This window comes from Rhipicephalus sanguineus, chromosome 9 (genome assembly GCF_013339695.2).
Source record: "Rhipicephalus sanguineus isolate Rsan-2018 chromosome 9, BIME_Rsan_1.4, whole genome shotgun sequence".
In the NCBI taxonomy this organism is placed as follows: domain Eukaryota; kingdom Metazoa; phylum Arthropoda; class Arachnida; order Ixodida; family Ixodidae; genus Rhipicephalus; species Rhipicephalus sanguineus.
The window spans coordinates 70,934,172-70,950,833 of NC_051184.2; the positions used below are offsets into that span (position 1 = coordinate 70,934,172).

General features: G+C 45.3%; 1 protein-coding gene across 1 annotated transcript in view; it reads right to left on the bottom strand.

The window, feature by feature from the left end:
- Window positions 1-1,861: 1,861 nt before the first annotated feature.
- Window positions 1,862-16,662, bottom strand: part of LOC119405632 (tyrosine-protein kinase SYK) — a 55,836-nt gene continuing 41,035 nt past the window's right edge. The window contains exons 10-18 of the mRNA XM_037672466.2: window positions 15,450-15,672; window positions 14,518-14,637; window positions 13,152-13,258; window positions 11,040-11,106; window positions 8,623-8,704; window positions 7,523-7,724; window positions 4,332-4,472; window positions 3,002-3,114; window positions 1,862-2,299 (exon numbers count right to left, since the gene is read on the bottom strand). Of these exons, the coding sequence (XP_037528394.2) occupies window positions 2,230-2,299; window positions 3,002-3,114; window positions 4,332-4,472; window positions 7,523-7,724; window positions 8,623-8,704; window positions 11,040-11,106; window positions 13,152-13,258; window positions 14,518-14,637; window positions 15,450-15,672 (1,125 nt within the window). The 3' untranslated portion in view covers window positions 1,862-2,229. The remainder of the gene's footprint in view (window positions 2,300-3,001; window positions 3,115-4,331; window positions 4,473-7,522; window positions 7,725-8,622; window positions 8,705-11,039; window positions 11,107-13,151; window positions 13,259-14,517; window positions 14,638-15,449; window positions 15,673-16,662) is intronic.

The following is a 16,662-nucleotide window of genomic DNA, read 5'->3' on the forward strand; positions in this document are numbered from 1 at the left end:
GACAGAAGAAATGCAGAATAGCTTAGCGCGCAATTAGACGACTCGTTAAATGCTAGTAGGAAGTCTACCGAGCAAACGCTGGCTGAAAACGGTAGCGCTTCAAAGCCACGATAGTGAATCACAGTTTACTAGCTGATGTTTGAAACCAGTATCTGGTAGCGCTATTTTAAATAGTCACCCGGTGGAGTTTTATTTTTTGTTGGCTGGTAGATGCTGTAACACTCCCTCTTGAAGGCCGCATCTATAGAGGGACGTGGAATTTGATGAACTATTCTTAGTTCCACGCAATGAAGCACTGCAAGAGCTAATGTTGCCGTACTTATACAGCAGTGGACAAATGTTAACAAGGAAGACTTTAGCTGAACAAAAAGAAAATGCTGTGCTGAACGAACTCAGACAGCCGGGATAGTTCAACATTTTCAAGGATTCGAAGCAATTGCTCTCTTTGAGATTTGTCTTCTTTGCTTGAGCTGAAGACCGTACAGAAAACTATGCCCCTATATCTTCTTAGGTATAAAAAGCTGGAACAGAAGAATTGTATCTTTCGGTTGCTATTTTTGCGTCCTAAATTTTGGGGAGGCCTCTGTACACTCTAGAAGTTTAAACTTCGTTGTGCGTAAGAATGACTTTGTCAGCTCTAACTAGATGATTTCATGACTCTCGGATCATTTTCCTCCGCATGTATTAGCGTACGTCAAATACGCAAGATGGTGGACGGGAGGTACGCTCCAGTTTGATGCGCACCCCTCATTCCGATTTGCACACGATGTTCTTGGTGAGTTGAACGTATAGCGGTAACCAGAGCTCTTCAATCATACCAATGGCGAAACTCCCTGTGACTGCATGCGTGGAAATCGGCACAGAGGGAGCGGCGAGCGACGTGGCGGCCTGCTCACTTGTTATATAATCTATAGAGAAGAAGGTAACTGTAATAGCCTACACTTGAGCAAAAGAAGTGTACAAAAAAAAATAGGAGGCGACCCTAATCTTTGACTTAGGTGTCTGGTGGTAGCCCACGAACGTCGGCGTTAGTGTGCCCGGGTGTATTTCTTGGTTTAACACTGTATTTCGTCGTGCAGCCTATGCGAATCTCGGAAGCCACGTAGAACGAAGCGTGGAGTTGAGGTCTGCCCCGCCAGGTGCCACAGTGATCCGAGCTGCTCGCAAGAAAAGCGCCTTCTCTTTCAATGAAGTTGTTCAATTAGTTTTGATTAGTTATCCCGACAGTTAATTGGTCCTTATCTTAAATAAACTTTAGTTCCAAGAACATATGTATCCGATATAGCTCTTACTTTGAACCAGAACAATATATTTCGCACCAGTTTTACTTTTTGAAACGCGTCTGAATATTCGCAAAACCGCAAGTATGTGCTCCACCGGAAGTGCTTCGAGGAGAATCCAGAGTGTCCCTCGTGGCTCGTACCACTTAAAAAAGAGGAAAGTGTTCCCAGAAGACCGCAGCACCTTCTCGAATGTTAGATTAGGGATGTGGAATGCTTTATATAAGGTGATGGATGATAAAGATATTGATTTTGTTGCTGACAGAGTGGAGTGCTAAGACACTTAACCGAAAGTTCCACTATCGTACAAGGACCTCAAAGCAGAGCTTCGAAAATGGTATGGTTGAAGAACTCTGCAGATCTATCTCGGTTTTTCACGCTCCTCTTCCATCCGCGACAGTCGCAGGGGCGTAGCCAGAAATTTTTTTTTTTGGGGGGGGGGGGGGGGAGGTTCAACCATACTTTATGTATGTTCGTGCGTGTGTTTGTATGTGTGCGTGTATATATACACATGCAAAATTGAAAAATTTCGCGGGGGTTTGAACACGCCCCCTCCCCCCTTGGCTACGCCACTGGGCAGTGGTATCATCGCGGCTCAGAAAACGAAAGCGTTTTTTCTTGGCCTCATAAGCTGCTGCTCTCGGAGTGCTGTTCGTAAAGAGATAGAACGTTTTCCCAATAACACGCCCCTCGCACTGACCAGCCGACCGGCGATGCAGCAAAGGTGAAGTGCCGTGAGCATTTGTCGACGGTTTTGCGTACGTGGGAGGCGACGCCTTCCCGAGTCTCAAAGAGCGGTAACAACATCACAGATCGGTGCCTTGAGGTACTGTGCTCCCGGCTCGGGGGCCGGCTGTACCGCTGACGACGGGTTGATGGCAGCGTCTGAGCCGTTGGCGCTCGCACCACTCGGACAGTTGGTTCCGTTGGTCGCGTCATGAGCGCCCAGTCAGGTGCAGTCTTCTAGCGCCTCCCGTAGCGTGGCGCAGATTTCAGTGAACGTGGGTCGGTCATCGGGCCTGCAAAAAAGCGTGCAGCATATTCAGAGCGTAGATTTAAAAGCACGCTCGCTGCATGTAAAGCCGTTCACTATGTCGAGATTGAAATTGGGAAATGCGCGATAAGTGACTGTTGCTGCACGTGTTCTCACTGTCACATCAAATCCAAGAACACTCGCGAAGAACCGTACAAAATCTTGTAGAAAGCGCTTTTTCAAATAGCAGCAAAAAACTCGCAGAATTCCTGATGCGTTCGTCTGAGACGACTTAGAGGCAAAAGGCATGCGGCGTACCTATTTTATCATCATCACCAGAGCTTGAGAGGTCATGTGAGTAGCTGCACACTGTTTTGGTGTTGCGGCTTATGATTAGCATGATAAATGATAGTCTCTTTAGCAGAAAAGATATATGACATCAGTAGGCCCTCCAAGAGAACGAACCATTCTGTGAGTTCAATGGTGCTTATTTTATCAGCCCATCAACCTCGACATTTCTGCTTGTGTGGTCTTCGTGTTCTCGCTCGCTAAATTACATTTATCGCGGTGAAAAATGTAGTCCATAAGACAAACATTCAAACTTACATTGTCTAAAGTGACCAGTTATTGCTTGTTAGTTCTGAATAATATTGTGTCTGACAAAGAAAAAGGAGCCCTTAAAAGTTACTTTCCTTCCTTCAGTTTTCCGATAATAAGTTTAACGCATCAAGGAGTTGGGTAGACTCACTTGTACTGCCAACAGGATTGCATCAATTGGTAAACTCGCTCAGGACAGTCGTCAGGCTGTTCTAGTCGCTTGCCACTTTCCAGCATTGCCAGTATGCTCTGGCCCGCCAGACCCTGTTTGAACGCAGAGACAGAAAACCACTGATCACACATCCCATACAGTGCACAACTGCAACGGCGGCAGCTACGAGCTTTACCGAGAACCTGGGAATGAGGTTAGCATAAGCATTTAAACAGCGTTAAACATGCCACACAACTGGCCGCCCAAGCTATTCATCATATACACTGGCAAACACAACAAGTAGAACACATTGTAGTTTGCGCTTTTTTTATAATAATAATGTTTGAGGTTTAGCGTCCCAAAACTACGATATGACTATGAGAGATGCCGTAGTGGAGGGCTCCGGAAATTTAGACTACCCGGTGTTCTTTAACGTGCACCTAAATCTAAGTACACGGGCCTCAAGCATTTTCGCCTCTAACGAAAATGCAGCAGCCGCGGCAGGGATTCGATACCGCGACCTTTGTGCTTTAGTTGGTTGTAATAATACTAACTGCTGGGGTTGAACGTCCCAAACCGCAACATGATTATGAGTCGAGCCATGTGGAGGGCTCCGGATAAGTAGACCACCTGGGGTTCTTTAACGTGCACCTAAATCTAAATATACGGGCCTCAAGCATTTTCGCCTCCATCGAAAATGCAGCCGCCACTGCTGGGATTCGATACCGCGACCTTAGCACTTTAGTTGGTATAATAATAATAACTGCTGGGGTTTAACGTCGCAAAACCACAGGATTATGAGTCGCGCCGTAGTGGAGTGCTCCGGCAATTTCGACCACCTGGGGTTCTTTAACGTGCACCTCGTACAGATGGGATAACACACGACATCACTGAGTGTTACCTCCATCAACAAATCGTTATCTGTATTAACGAACTCCTGTATTAGGTGATATGTAATTAACCAAACATATTACGTTTTCAGAGGGCCTTTAAAGAGCCAATCGTGCTTTAGTGTAACTCTGCTGTTCATAAGCCAGTTGGCTTATTCACTATGAAGGATAGGCTTTTCAATATTAAAACTGTCCTCCGATCCGCAATGCCCTTCCGGGTTTCGTGAGCACAAAGAACTATAAAGCGGTGCACATCCTCGTTTACATGGACAAATGATTGGCCGCTTCTTAAAATTCGGATGTCTGTTTGGTCTGGCGCAACGCTGCTCATGAACCACTGCAGCAGTAATAATCAAACACGCGACATCAGTGGCCCGATCTCACGGCCACGAGTGCTGGATAATGTTGCAGACTTATCGCGTATCGGCGGGTGAACTCACTTGGTAGGGCCTCTCGCCGTAGGACATGGCCTCCCAGAGGGTAACGCCAAAGCTCCACACGTCCGACTTGGTGCTGAACTTGAAGAAGTAGATGCACTCTGGCGCGTACCACCTGAGAGGCCACTTGCCAGCCGCCTGCGCCTGCGCGTGGAACAAATGAGACGGGGCCTTATTGACGGTGCAGCCGAAACAATTCACCCAGTCCATCGGCCTTTCCCTCAACGCACTGTCACGTATAGTCCTGATAGGCACAGTACAAAAGAGAACAGGTATACCTAGTGTACTTAAAGAGCTCATCCTTTCCATGGTGTATAAGGACTGCACAAGATAAAAACACCATTTCTAAAGAAAACCTAAGAAGGAGTAGAAGCAAACTGAATTTCTGCAGGGATGTATCAAGTTAGCGGACATGAAGGGACCTGGATGATGGGCCCTTGAGAAGTTGGCGCACTGCTTGTCATCTATATATGGAACAAGCTACATGGCTAAAAGGTAGGCAGTGAGAACCGGTGATAAAATAAAAAGGTGTATAAAAAAGAAAATTGCACACATAATAAAGAAACAAACATAACAACAAGGCATTATAGAGAGAAAACAGGATAAAAATGCAAGCACCGTAACGAGAGTTGCAAGTGAAAAAGTGGGTGTTGTAATGGTCCGAAGTTTCAATCAGCCATGAATTCATGCAGATGTACTAGGCAGTGTGCGGGAAAGTAACTACAGGTTCATCATCATCAGCCTGTCTACGCCCACTGCAGGGCAAAGGCCTCTCCCATGTTCTGCCAATCAACCCGGTCCTGTGCTTTTTGCTGCCACGTTATACCTACAAACGTCTTAATCTCATCTACCCACCTAATTTTCTGTCTCCCCCTCACGCGTTTGCCATCTCTTGGAATCCAGTCAGTTACCCTTAATGACCACCGGTTGTCCTGCCGACGTGCTACGTGCCCGGCCCATATCCATTTCTTCTTCTTGATTTCAACTATGATATCCTTAACCCCCGTTTGTTCCCTGACCTACTCTGCTCTTTTCCTGTCTCTTAAGGTTACACCTATCATATTCCTTTCCATCGCTCGCTGCGTCGACCTCAGTTTAAGTTGAACCCTCTTTGTAAGTCTCCAGGTTTCTGCTCCGTAGGTAAGTACCGGTAAGATGCAGCTGTTATATACCTTCCTCTTGAGGGATAGTGGTAGACTATCATTCATGATTTGATAATGCTTGTCGAATGAGCCCCATCCCATCCTTATTCTTCTAGTTATTTCACTCTCGTGGTTCCGCTCCGCTGCTACTACCTGTCCTAAGTAGACGTACTCCTTTACAACTTCCAGTGTCTCGCCACCTGTTCTCTGCCAAGATTGCGCTGTTCTCTGCCAAGATTGTTCCACATTACCTTAGTTTTATGCATATTAATTTTCAGACCTACTCTTCTACTTTCCGTACTCAGTTCAGTAATCATGAGCTGTAATTCGTCTCCCGCGTTTCTCATCAATACAATATCATCAGCGAATCGTAGGTTACTGAGATACTCTCCATTAACTCTTATTCCTAATTCTTCCCAATCTAGGGCCCTGAAACCTCCTGTAGACACGCGGTGAATAGCATTGGAGAGATCGTGTCTCCCTGCGTACGCCCTTCTTTATTGGGATTCTGTCGCTTTCTTTATGGAGGAATATAGTGGCTGTGGATCCGCTGTAGATTTGTTCCATTATGTTTATATAGGCTTCGTCGATGTTCTGATTCCGCAGTACCTGCGTGACTGCTGATGTCTCCACCGAATCAAATGCCTTCTCGTAATCTATGAAGGCTATGTACAGGGGTTGGTTGTATTCCGCGCACTTCTCTGTCACCTGATTGATAGTATGAATATGGTCTATTGTTGAGAAGCCTGTACGAAATCCTGTCTGGTCCTTTCGTTGATTGAACTCTAACGTCGTATTAATTCTGTTAGCAATTACTTTTGTAAATAGCTTGTAGGCAACGGACAACAAGCGGTTATTTTTCAGCTCCTTGACGGCCCCTTTCTTATGGATCAAGATGATGTTGGCATTCTTCCAAGATTCTGGTATCCTCCCCGTCGAGAGACACTTCGTATACAGGGTGGCCAGTTTTCTAACATAATCTCCCCACCGTCTTTCAACAAGTCTGATGTTACCTGATCCTCACCAGCGGCTTTGCCTCTTTGCATTCCCTTTAGGGCTTTCTTTAGTTCTCCTGTCAATACTGGTGGGACGACAGACTCCTCTGGGCTATTACTGCTTCTTACGTTATCATCCTCACTGTCTCGGCTGCTGTACAGATTTCTGCAGAACTTTTCCGCTACCTCAACTATTCTATCCATATCAGTTGTAACCTTGCCTTCCTTGTCCCTTAAAGCATATATCTGATTTTTGCCTATGCACAGTTTTGTATTCATGGCTATGAGGCTTTTTCCGTTCTTTAGAGCATGCTCAATTCTCTCTATAGTATACATTCTTATGTCGGCTACTTTACGCCTATTGATTAACTTCGAAAGCTCCGCCAGCTCTATTTTTTTTTGTTGCATTTGAGGCTTTTATGGCTTGACCTTTCTTAATGAGGTTTTTTGTCTCTTGGGATAGCTTACCAGCGTCCTGTCTAGCGACAGTACCCTCGACTTCCACTGCACACTCTTCAATGATACTAGTCAGATTATCAATCATTGCGTCAACGCTAAGGTCGGTTTCCTCGGTTAAAGCCGCGTACCTATTCTGAAGTGAAACTCTGAATTTCTGTACTTTTCCTCTCAGAGCTAGTTCATTAATCGGCTTCTTGCGTATCAGTTTCTGCCGTTCCTTCCTCAAGTCTAGTTGAATTTTAGATCTTACCATTCTATGGTCGCTGCATCGGATATTGTTAACTACTTCCACATCCTGTACAATGCCCGAGTGGACACACATTATGAAGTCTATTTCAATTTTTGTTTCGCCATTAGGACTCCTCCACGTCCACTTCTACGACAGATTAGTCAGATGCGAATACAAATGCATGGCAAACCGATCGCAAACTGTATGAAGTGTTGACAGCATGATATAAATGTTGCGTGGTTGTCTAGCCACTTCAGTGCTTCATTTAGCTATCGTAGCGCACAAAATGTGGCTCACAACGGAGGCAGCACTTAATCACACCACCGATTTTCCGTCGGCATTATGGGAGCCCTGGTGTGTTTCCCGTACCTTGTAGTAGTCCTTGCCGGAACCCAGCGCTCGCGTCATGCCGAAGTCTGAGACCTTGACGAAGCGGTCGTTGACCAGGAGGACGTTGCGCGCGGCCAGGTCCCGGTGGACGAGCTGTCTCGCTTCCAGGTACGCCATGGCGCCGCACACTTGCGACGCCAGCGCCAGCACTCGGCCGGCGCCGTCCTGCCGGAGCTGGGATCTACGAAACAGAGCCGAACACTTGTTCATCAAGGTGGCTCGACATGTCGAGAAGCTAGCTTGCTGGCGAGTAACTGATGACAGAATCCAGACGCGATTTCCCAAAAGGAAAAGTTTCCACTGTAAAGCTGAACGAGGTCACTCTGACTTGCTACCCGTCAAGAAGACACTGGAACTGCCAGCGTTCGAGTTTGCTCTTTTCCAAGTGCACCAAGCCAAGCAGGGAGCGACTGCGAAACATTTTTACGTGTTTTCACTTGAATTCATTTGGGCACACGCGGCCAGCCACGAAGCTGCAGTTACGTAACGAATATTGAACTTCCGACTACTTAGCGTGCACGCGGCCATACATAAGAAGAAATCCTTTCACACTATGGAGGAAAATTTGCGCCAAAGTAGAAAAGGACAACACAAAGAAGGAACACTTCAACAGATCGGTCTGGCCCGGCAACTGTGGCAACCTCGGCAACCTCGGCAAACATCGGCAACCTCGGTTTGGCCCGGCAACTGTGGGCCAACATTGAGCGCGACTTGCCTTTCGCCCCTCTTTAGCTTATCTTGCAGACTTTCCGTTTATCTTGCAGATTTATCCCGGCGTCACTTCACAAACATGACCGCTGAGAATACCATGCGCAGATTAAAACTCCGCCCATTGCATCTCCCTTCCTTTATCGAATAGAGATAAATACAAACTTGTACCGACATATAAGATAATACACAAGTCATGCTCCAAAGCAAACGTTCCAAATGAAGTCGGTGTCATGAAATCTAGGAAGCACAGCAACAATGGTATTCGGGGTTAACTTCATTATCAGAGCAACATACACGCCTCGCGAATCAGCTTTGACACTCGCAACCGACACCTCCAGTACAATATTGATACGCGGGTTAAGACTTACCTGTTAAGCCTGAGAAAACGGTTTAGGGGCCCAAGGGGAGCCAGCTCCATGACCAACATAAGCGACTGCCCCTGGGATATCCCTGCAAACAAGAGAAGACACACGTGTCTTCGTGTGATTGTAGGGGCTGCCGCCACATAATCATAATTAAGACTGATTGATTTTACAACAAATGGCGTGAATGTTCAGATAAGACTTCAGAAGACATGGTGACTCGAAATTTAGTTCAGTATAGTACCACAGTAAAGGTAAAGGGACACTCCAGTATTATATGCAGTTCGTTTCTTAGAGATCTTAAATACGTAGTAGCAACTCGCTATACGACACACGCACACAAACATAATAAAATAAAGAAGAAAGCGACGTCAGACGACGCATGTGTACCAAGCTTATGCGCACGTTCGACACCTTGACTGTTTTTATCAATTAAGAATTGGCCGCACTCGAAAGGACAGTTTAGCATGAGGAACATGGCGGCACTTTCGAGACGACAGACTATGGCTTGTAATCTATAATTTCTCCTTCCTGCACTGTTTGGTTGTGTCGTTCTGAACAGACGAATATGCTTGTCCTAGATTTTAGTCATGATGTTTTGACAGTAATGTTAAACTGACCATAGAGCGCAGTTCTCATTGTCGATTTCCTTGCTACTTTATGCCGACCATGAGCAGCGATATTTGTTAGACACACATGCTTCGGATGTTCGACAGAGCACGTATTTAGAAGAAACGATAGACGTTTTCTAGTACTGCGTTCTCTATGATGGGAGAATCCTAAGCTTTACCGCTCGTGAACATACTCAGGCTACACTTCAGCCAGAATATTTCACATGTTGAAGCCAAGAATTGCCTAATAAAACGTACGAGTTCAGATAGCTAATTTCAACGGACATATACAGGTGACCGTGTCTCTTTGTGTCGCTAGATTTCTTGAGAATTCGCGAAGTCGTGCCAAAAGTTCGTTGCAGACCACATCATCAATACTCATCAGGGTTTATTACTTTTGTCAGGAACAACTGTTTCTTATTTTGAAAGTAACCAAGCACACGCAACAAAAACACCAAAGCAGTTAATCTCGAAGCGGGCACCATGCTAGAAAACTAATGTTTTCTGAGCTAAAGTGGGGGCAAATGTTGGCTTCACATTTGCTGCTAAGTTCGGAGAGCTTCCACACTAGAATTTTTGTAGACATTCTCGGTTAAGCCACGCATGCTGCCCTAGTTCAGAAGCACTACATCACAAATGCGTCCTTGATAGATGGCGTCACTGCCTATAAATATTGTCAAACGGTAAACGAGAATGGGAATTACAGATCCAGGCTGGACGGGGGCCATTCCCACTCTCATTTGATTTTAATAATATTTATTCCCTGCCCTCATCCCGCCCACCTCCCACCCATAATTAAGCATAGTTGGGCCAGCCATTTACAAGTCCATTGCGAAAGTGTGAATTTCTGTAGGTATTTTGGGGTTGATAATGTGCGAACAATAGGCGTATTGCATGACTGCATGCTAACGTTTTGTTGTACATTAGGTTACCTTCCATTTCATAACATTCTATAGACAGGTGGCGTATCAACTGTAGTGCTTTCGTTAGGGTTTCGCTGGTGCTCAGCTTCCTAGCGCTAAAGCAAAGATTTTACATTATTTTAAACCTTTTAACTGGCTACGCCAAAACAAGAAAACGCAACGACTTCATGCAAGGGACTCATTACTTGTGTTTACATAGGTCTTTTCAAGTATTTTGCAGACCAGCCATGAGTGTCGCTCTAATTCTGCCACATTTCTTGAATTCACCGCAACATTTTAGTTTATTACTATAAGAACAAACCGACTAATGGAAGAATAATTGTCGCTAAGCCACATCGTACACTTCTTAAGCTTCTTGCATATCACAGTAGAAGGCGATGCTTACTAAGAAGCCAGTGTCCTTGGAATATTCCCTCTTGGTTCAGTGGCAACGATGTTCACTATGCAGTTTGGTGCCATCTTACACAGTATAATTGATTAAATTTGGCTTCCTGGTTGGTTTTCTAATGATTGATTGCTAATTCTTGCTTTTCCTGCACGCTATTTACTTCATGTGTGACAAGATCTGAATTGTTAATTTGCATTGCGCTGGCCCATCCTTTATGGGCACGCCACTCTTGGACATTCCTGTGTACTGTGGATCTATGTGCCATGATCTCAAATTAAACCCCAAAAGGCTATCTCTGTAACCTGTTGAATTTAAGCCTCTCGCATTTCTCCAAACGGTCTGTGCTGCTCATGTGATTCTTCATGGGCGCTGATTCATATCACCGTGTATAGCATGAATAAATATGTACAAAAATCACATCGTGAATAATGCAGTTTTCCCAGTTTCATATGATAGCTTCTTATATCATTTTTTTTTTACTTTCTGACGTTGTATTCTCACCGATGAGCCGAACGATGTGCGGGTGATCCAGTTGTGCCATGGTCTGCGCCTCGTTCATGATTTCCTCCTGCGCAGGACACAGTCATATTTACGTTCAGAAGCGCTTCACAAACAACTATGCAACCACCAAAGTAGAGTAAAGTTTTCCGATGAAAAAAAAGGACTACATAGAATTGATATAAACACAGTTGAAATCCTGGCTTGTTGGTCCATCATGCTCGTAGTAAGTATCGCAGGGCGAAGATGAACCCAAAACGAACAAACAGCGAAAGTTCAGCGCGTTGCATAATTATCTGCTCATCCGGTGTTCGTGGTGGCTGTGTCCTAATCAATACGAAGATGAATACAGTTTTGCTCAGCAATCGTACCAAAAATGCATCCAATATGAAAGCAGTCTAATACCCTTTTCACAAATGTCAAGCTGGATTTCACGAATGCGCGTTTAACGGAAATGTGCTCACCAACACGGAGCTAAATAATGATCAGTTTCGGCAGTGACGGCAGTGGTGAAACTATTCCCAAAAAAGAGGTCCTGAAGGACACCCGGCTAAAAGCTAGGTATAGGGGGCACCTCCCACGTTGGGGTTGAGAGCCCTGGGCTCTGCCACCACGCGAGCCTTCTGGACTGCCCATAGTTGGTCTTGGAGCACATCATTTTTGAGCATCTTGTCCCATTAGTCCTTAATATATATTAATTGCTGGGGTTTAACGTCCCAAAACCACCAAATGATTACGAGAGACGCCGTAGTCGAGGGCTCCAGAAATGTCGACCACATGAGATTCCTTAACGTGCACTTACACGGGCCTCAAACATTTTCGCCTCCATCGAAAATGCGGCCGCGGCGGCCGGGATTCGATTCCGCGACCTGCGGATCAGCAGTCGAGCACCTTAACCACTAGACCACCGTGGCGTGTCCCATTAATCCTTGTTCGTTGGGAATTTGTCGCTTGTTGCACAGCCACATAGCATATCACTATGAGTCAACGTGCCCACCACACTTATCACACACATCAACACCGTCGTAGTTTGGGTCGATGTGGTTCATCCTCCAGCAACTGGGGTATGAATAAAGTGTATTGTCCTCTCGTTCATGGTTAATGAAAAAAAAAGTAACAACAGCAACACAGCATTCAAAATTATCAGCTCTAAATAGTGTGCTGGCTGCCTCACTTCTGGGGCCAGTACACATTGCTTGACAGCCATAACAAATATTCTGGACAATATATATATATATATATATATATATATATATATATATATATATATATATATATATATATATATATATATATATATATATATATATATATATATATATGTGCTGTATTTCCATGTTATCTATACACTAAGCAATCTCTCAAAGCACATGTACAGTTATTCTACTAACAGACCAAGTTTGCATTCGACAATGCTCTATTCAATGTCAACTGTCGCAACTAAACAGGAATTATTGATGAGCATTGCCTAATGCCTGACATACCATAGGCTGGTCTAACCAGTAGTAATAACATTAATTCACAATTTTTATGCGCCAAAACCACGATATGATTATGAGGCACGTCGTACGGTGTGCCTCCGGATTAACTTTGTCCACCTGGAGATTCTTTAACGTGCGCCTATGTCTAAGTACACGGGTGTTATTCAAATCAAACCAAAGTAATTTATTTCACCTCATTTCCTCCGGAGACAGAGACTAAAGACTGAAACAGCCTGACGAGGCCCCTGCCCCCGTTCAGTTCATACAGCGTTGACAATACATATAAAAATAGTGCACTTTGTATCAGAATTCGGGTTTCGCTCAATATACAGCCGAAAAACAAAAAAAAAGAAATGATATCTACTACATCTGGTAACAATGTTAGACACATTACATATGTACATATTTCACAGAAAACACACATTATACATGCATTTCACATAAATCATTCGCACATATCACTCTCTCATTCACACAGGATTCATGTCCTAGGTAAGCTAAACAGATCTGTGTATCGTGTAACAGATATGTAGAGAGAAGCATTGCATCACGTCCCCATTGAAAAGCTTCCACCGTGGCCGGGAGTCGAACCCGCGTCCTTGATCGGTCTCATCATGGGCGTGGCGAGTCTCACCTTGTGATCTCCCACTATCGTGTCCCTGAGCCTCTTCACCGCTATCTGGACTTCCACGGGTCCGCTGCCGAACAAGGCGCGGTGCACTTCGCCAAAGTTGCCGACGCCTGTGCATATCAAAAGAAAAAAAGAGGCATGCGCATGGGTTTATTCCGCTGCCAACATTTGAAACTTCGCAGCATTCGAACATTGCTTGAATCGATTCCTGCTTTCGAACCGGCGTGCATCAACTACTGCGTGCTGAGCAATCCATACTTTCTTTAATGCATTACTCCCGATTGTAGCTAGCAATTACGCTGTTCGTATTCCGGTAGTTCAGGGTCAGTTTAATTTCTCAAATTTCCATTTACAAGTGATGTTCCGTAAGAAGAGAAGTTAAAGTAATGACCAATTTAACGTAACGACGTTCACACATTATGAAGTTAGGTACACTTTGCAGAGTGAGGTCAAACAATAGCAAAAGAAAAGAAAGACACTTGTCCAGTGATACATTCGAACAAGAACTGACAATTAACTTTGCAGGAACGAGCAAACATCTGCGATCAGCACATCCATGGGTACTATTGGTAGAGACATGAAAGCGAAGCGCATTGCAAAGTGATGTTCCTGGGGGAGGGAGGGGGGAGGGGTGCAAAAGGTGAAGCAGGGAAGGTAGTTGCCTGTGAGCCTATTTTTAGAGTTGAAGCTTATGAACAGCGTCTTTTGTTATTGCTTCCTGTTTTCTTTTATCAGTTCGAACAATGCAGCAGTTTCGTTGCACCGATGGTAATATGACAAGTACTGTTGGAACACACTGCAGCAATATACCAACACAGTGCGAGGTTTTAGAAAGGAAGTGCACAAATTAGATAAATAACAACCAGAAATAACACGCCAACTGCAGTTAACATTGTACCATATCTAGTGTTAAATTACTGCACCTCCCAAGTACGGGGATATTTAGGTTAATAACGCATTCAAGCTTCCGAGCTAGCCTGAAAACTGTGTGCGTGTCAGGAGCCAGCGATTGTATAGCATGAATGGACTTTCCCAGCCCAGATGCTGTACTGTGATCCACGCATTGATAATGGTAGAGAAGGCTTTAATTAGGATTTCGTTTGTCACATTCGTCGTGGGGAGAGAGTGAAACACAAGGTGTCGGCACTAAAAAATTCAGGGGCTTTAAAAGGTAAAACCTGCGTAGCTCATTCACAACACGTGCTTTTGTATAACCGCCCCTTTGTAAAAAGACATGCCACAAGAATACATCGTGGTGATAGTTACAAACTCAGGGTAGCCAAAGTAACATGTCTAGTAATGTTCGTTCGCGAATACCGATCCAGCATTCAGACGTATAGTGCGACACAGCGCTTGTGAAGCCACTCACCGATTCTGTCCTTGAGGACGATAAGCTTGGGATCGAGGCTCATGGGTCCGCTGACGAAGCGCTTCATGGCCTGGTAAGCTGACTCGGACTCCTCTTTAGACAGCCATGGTTTGAGACCACCTGCGAGGAAAAAGATCGTGCATATCGACACAGGATTTAGAAACTCCAATAGACACTGCACACGTATATAGGTAAGTTTGGTAAACTATGTTAGAGTTGTTTGCAACGTTAGAAAACCACGCTTGAGTTCCAGGCTGGTGAAAAACAAAAACCCCCATGCCCATGGTGTGCGCACGCCTATACTGATGCCACCAAACGTCTTGTCGCGCCGACTGTGTCCACTAAGTACACTCGTTTGCTCAAATGTCGCCGAAAAAAAAAATGGTCAGCCAGTTCCGCACAGTGGAAACTGCCGGGCAGCCAAGCTAAATATAAGCGCGCGAGTGCAAGCGATTGGCTAGTGAGATCAGGTGCACCATCATCATCATTATCATTTCGAACATCATCATTATGAGCTCCTCTAGCGCGGAGGCGGGGAACGTGCCCCTGCGTGACACCGGACAGACATGGAGACGGCACAGGCTCGTCTTCTAACAGCTCCGCTTTTAAGTGTCCATGACGTAGGCTGCTAACACACGCCGCTGTGTCTAGTTGTTATGGTGCTTGACTGCTGATCCGAATCCCAGCCGTGGCGGCCGCGTTTCGATGGAGGAAAAATGCTTGAGGCCCTTGTGCTTTGATTTAGATGTACGTTAAATAACACCAGATGGTCTAAATTTCCGGGGCCCTCCACTACAGCGTTCCTCATAATCATATCGTTATTTTGGGACGTAAAACCCCAATAACTATTGTTACTAGTAAGATGCCAACATTTCAGGTGTCATTAAACGATTCAAATCAGTAGATCAATCAACAGATATCTTAGATTGTACCGTCTGAGCCGGGTCCCGGGGGCAGGTATCTCTCGGGCGACGCCGGCGCGCTCGAGTCCTTGTCTTTGGGGAGAGGAGCGTCGTCCTCCTGGGAGACGTCGATGAGGCAGCCGCTGGCCGGACTGCCTCCGCCACCACTGTCCGACCCGGGGAGCGTGGCTGAGTCTGAGAGGCTTCCGGCAGAGTCGATCTCTTCGTACGGGCCGTCCTCCAGGTCGCCGCACTGCGCGGAGGGCACGTGAAGACGCTTCACTTGATAAGGAACACTTCAGGTGTGAGCGCTCATTCTGTTCTTTTTTTTTTTTGAATCTTCTTATTACCCAACCGTCGTGCACAGTAGTGAACCTGAAACTCCCGTCAGGATGTCGTCGCTCCATTTGCTCTCTAAAGTGTAAGGTCTTTTTTTTTCTTTTATATAAGGGATGTTGGCGTACAAATAAGCCACCGGCTACTCTTAATCGGTTGAAGTGATCAAGCATACAACATACAGGGTTTAAAATTACATATTTAACGACTTTCACACAGCAGCACAAGGAGCAACAAAGTTCGAACAATGAGCCACCTGTCAAACAAGGTTTCACAGCAACACAAGAACATATGGAATGCACTGCACATACATTTTCGTTTTCATTTGCAAGCCTGATTCGTGCCTCGAGGCGATAGCATTATACAGCATAGCTAGCGGCAATCTTGATGACAATAGCAGGATTGCGACGCCCATGCACCATAGGCGACCCTCGTGAAGCTTCATATAAGACAGACGTACCGAGAAGGACGAAGGCAAGCAAGCGGAAGCACCTAGAAATCGATGATAAGTTTAGAAAACAGCTCACAGGGGTCACGAATACTTCCTAGTTGAAGCTGTGATCGAAATCGAAAGCATTAGTTGGGAACTATTGTCCTAACATTAAACGACGCACCGGGACAACGTCTTGGTGCGCTGTTGTGAACGGCCTGCCAATATTCGTAGCGTTGGCTGCGACGCCTAATTTTTGTGGTACGCAGTAAAAGTCAAGATACATTGAGTCTGAAGTATGACAGTGGAGGACGACGCAGCGGGCCATGTAAAGAAAAATGATAGGTGTAACGGACAAGAAGAGACCAGAGTGGGTTAGGGAACAGTGTTAAGGGCATATCTTAGTCGAAATCAGGAAGAAGAAATGGGCAGCGCATGTAGCGCGAAGTCAAGATAACCGATTACCAGGAAGATAAA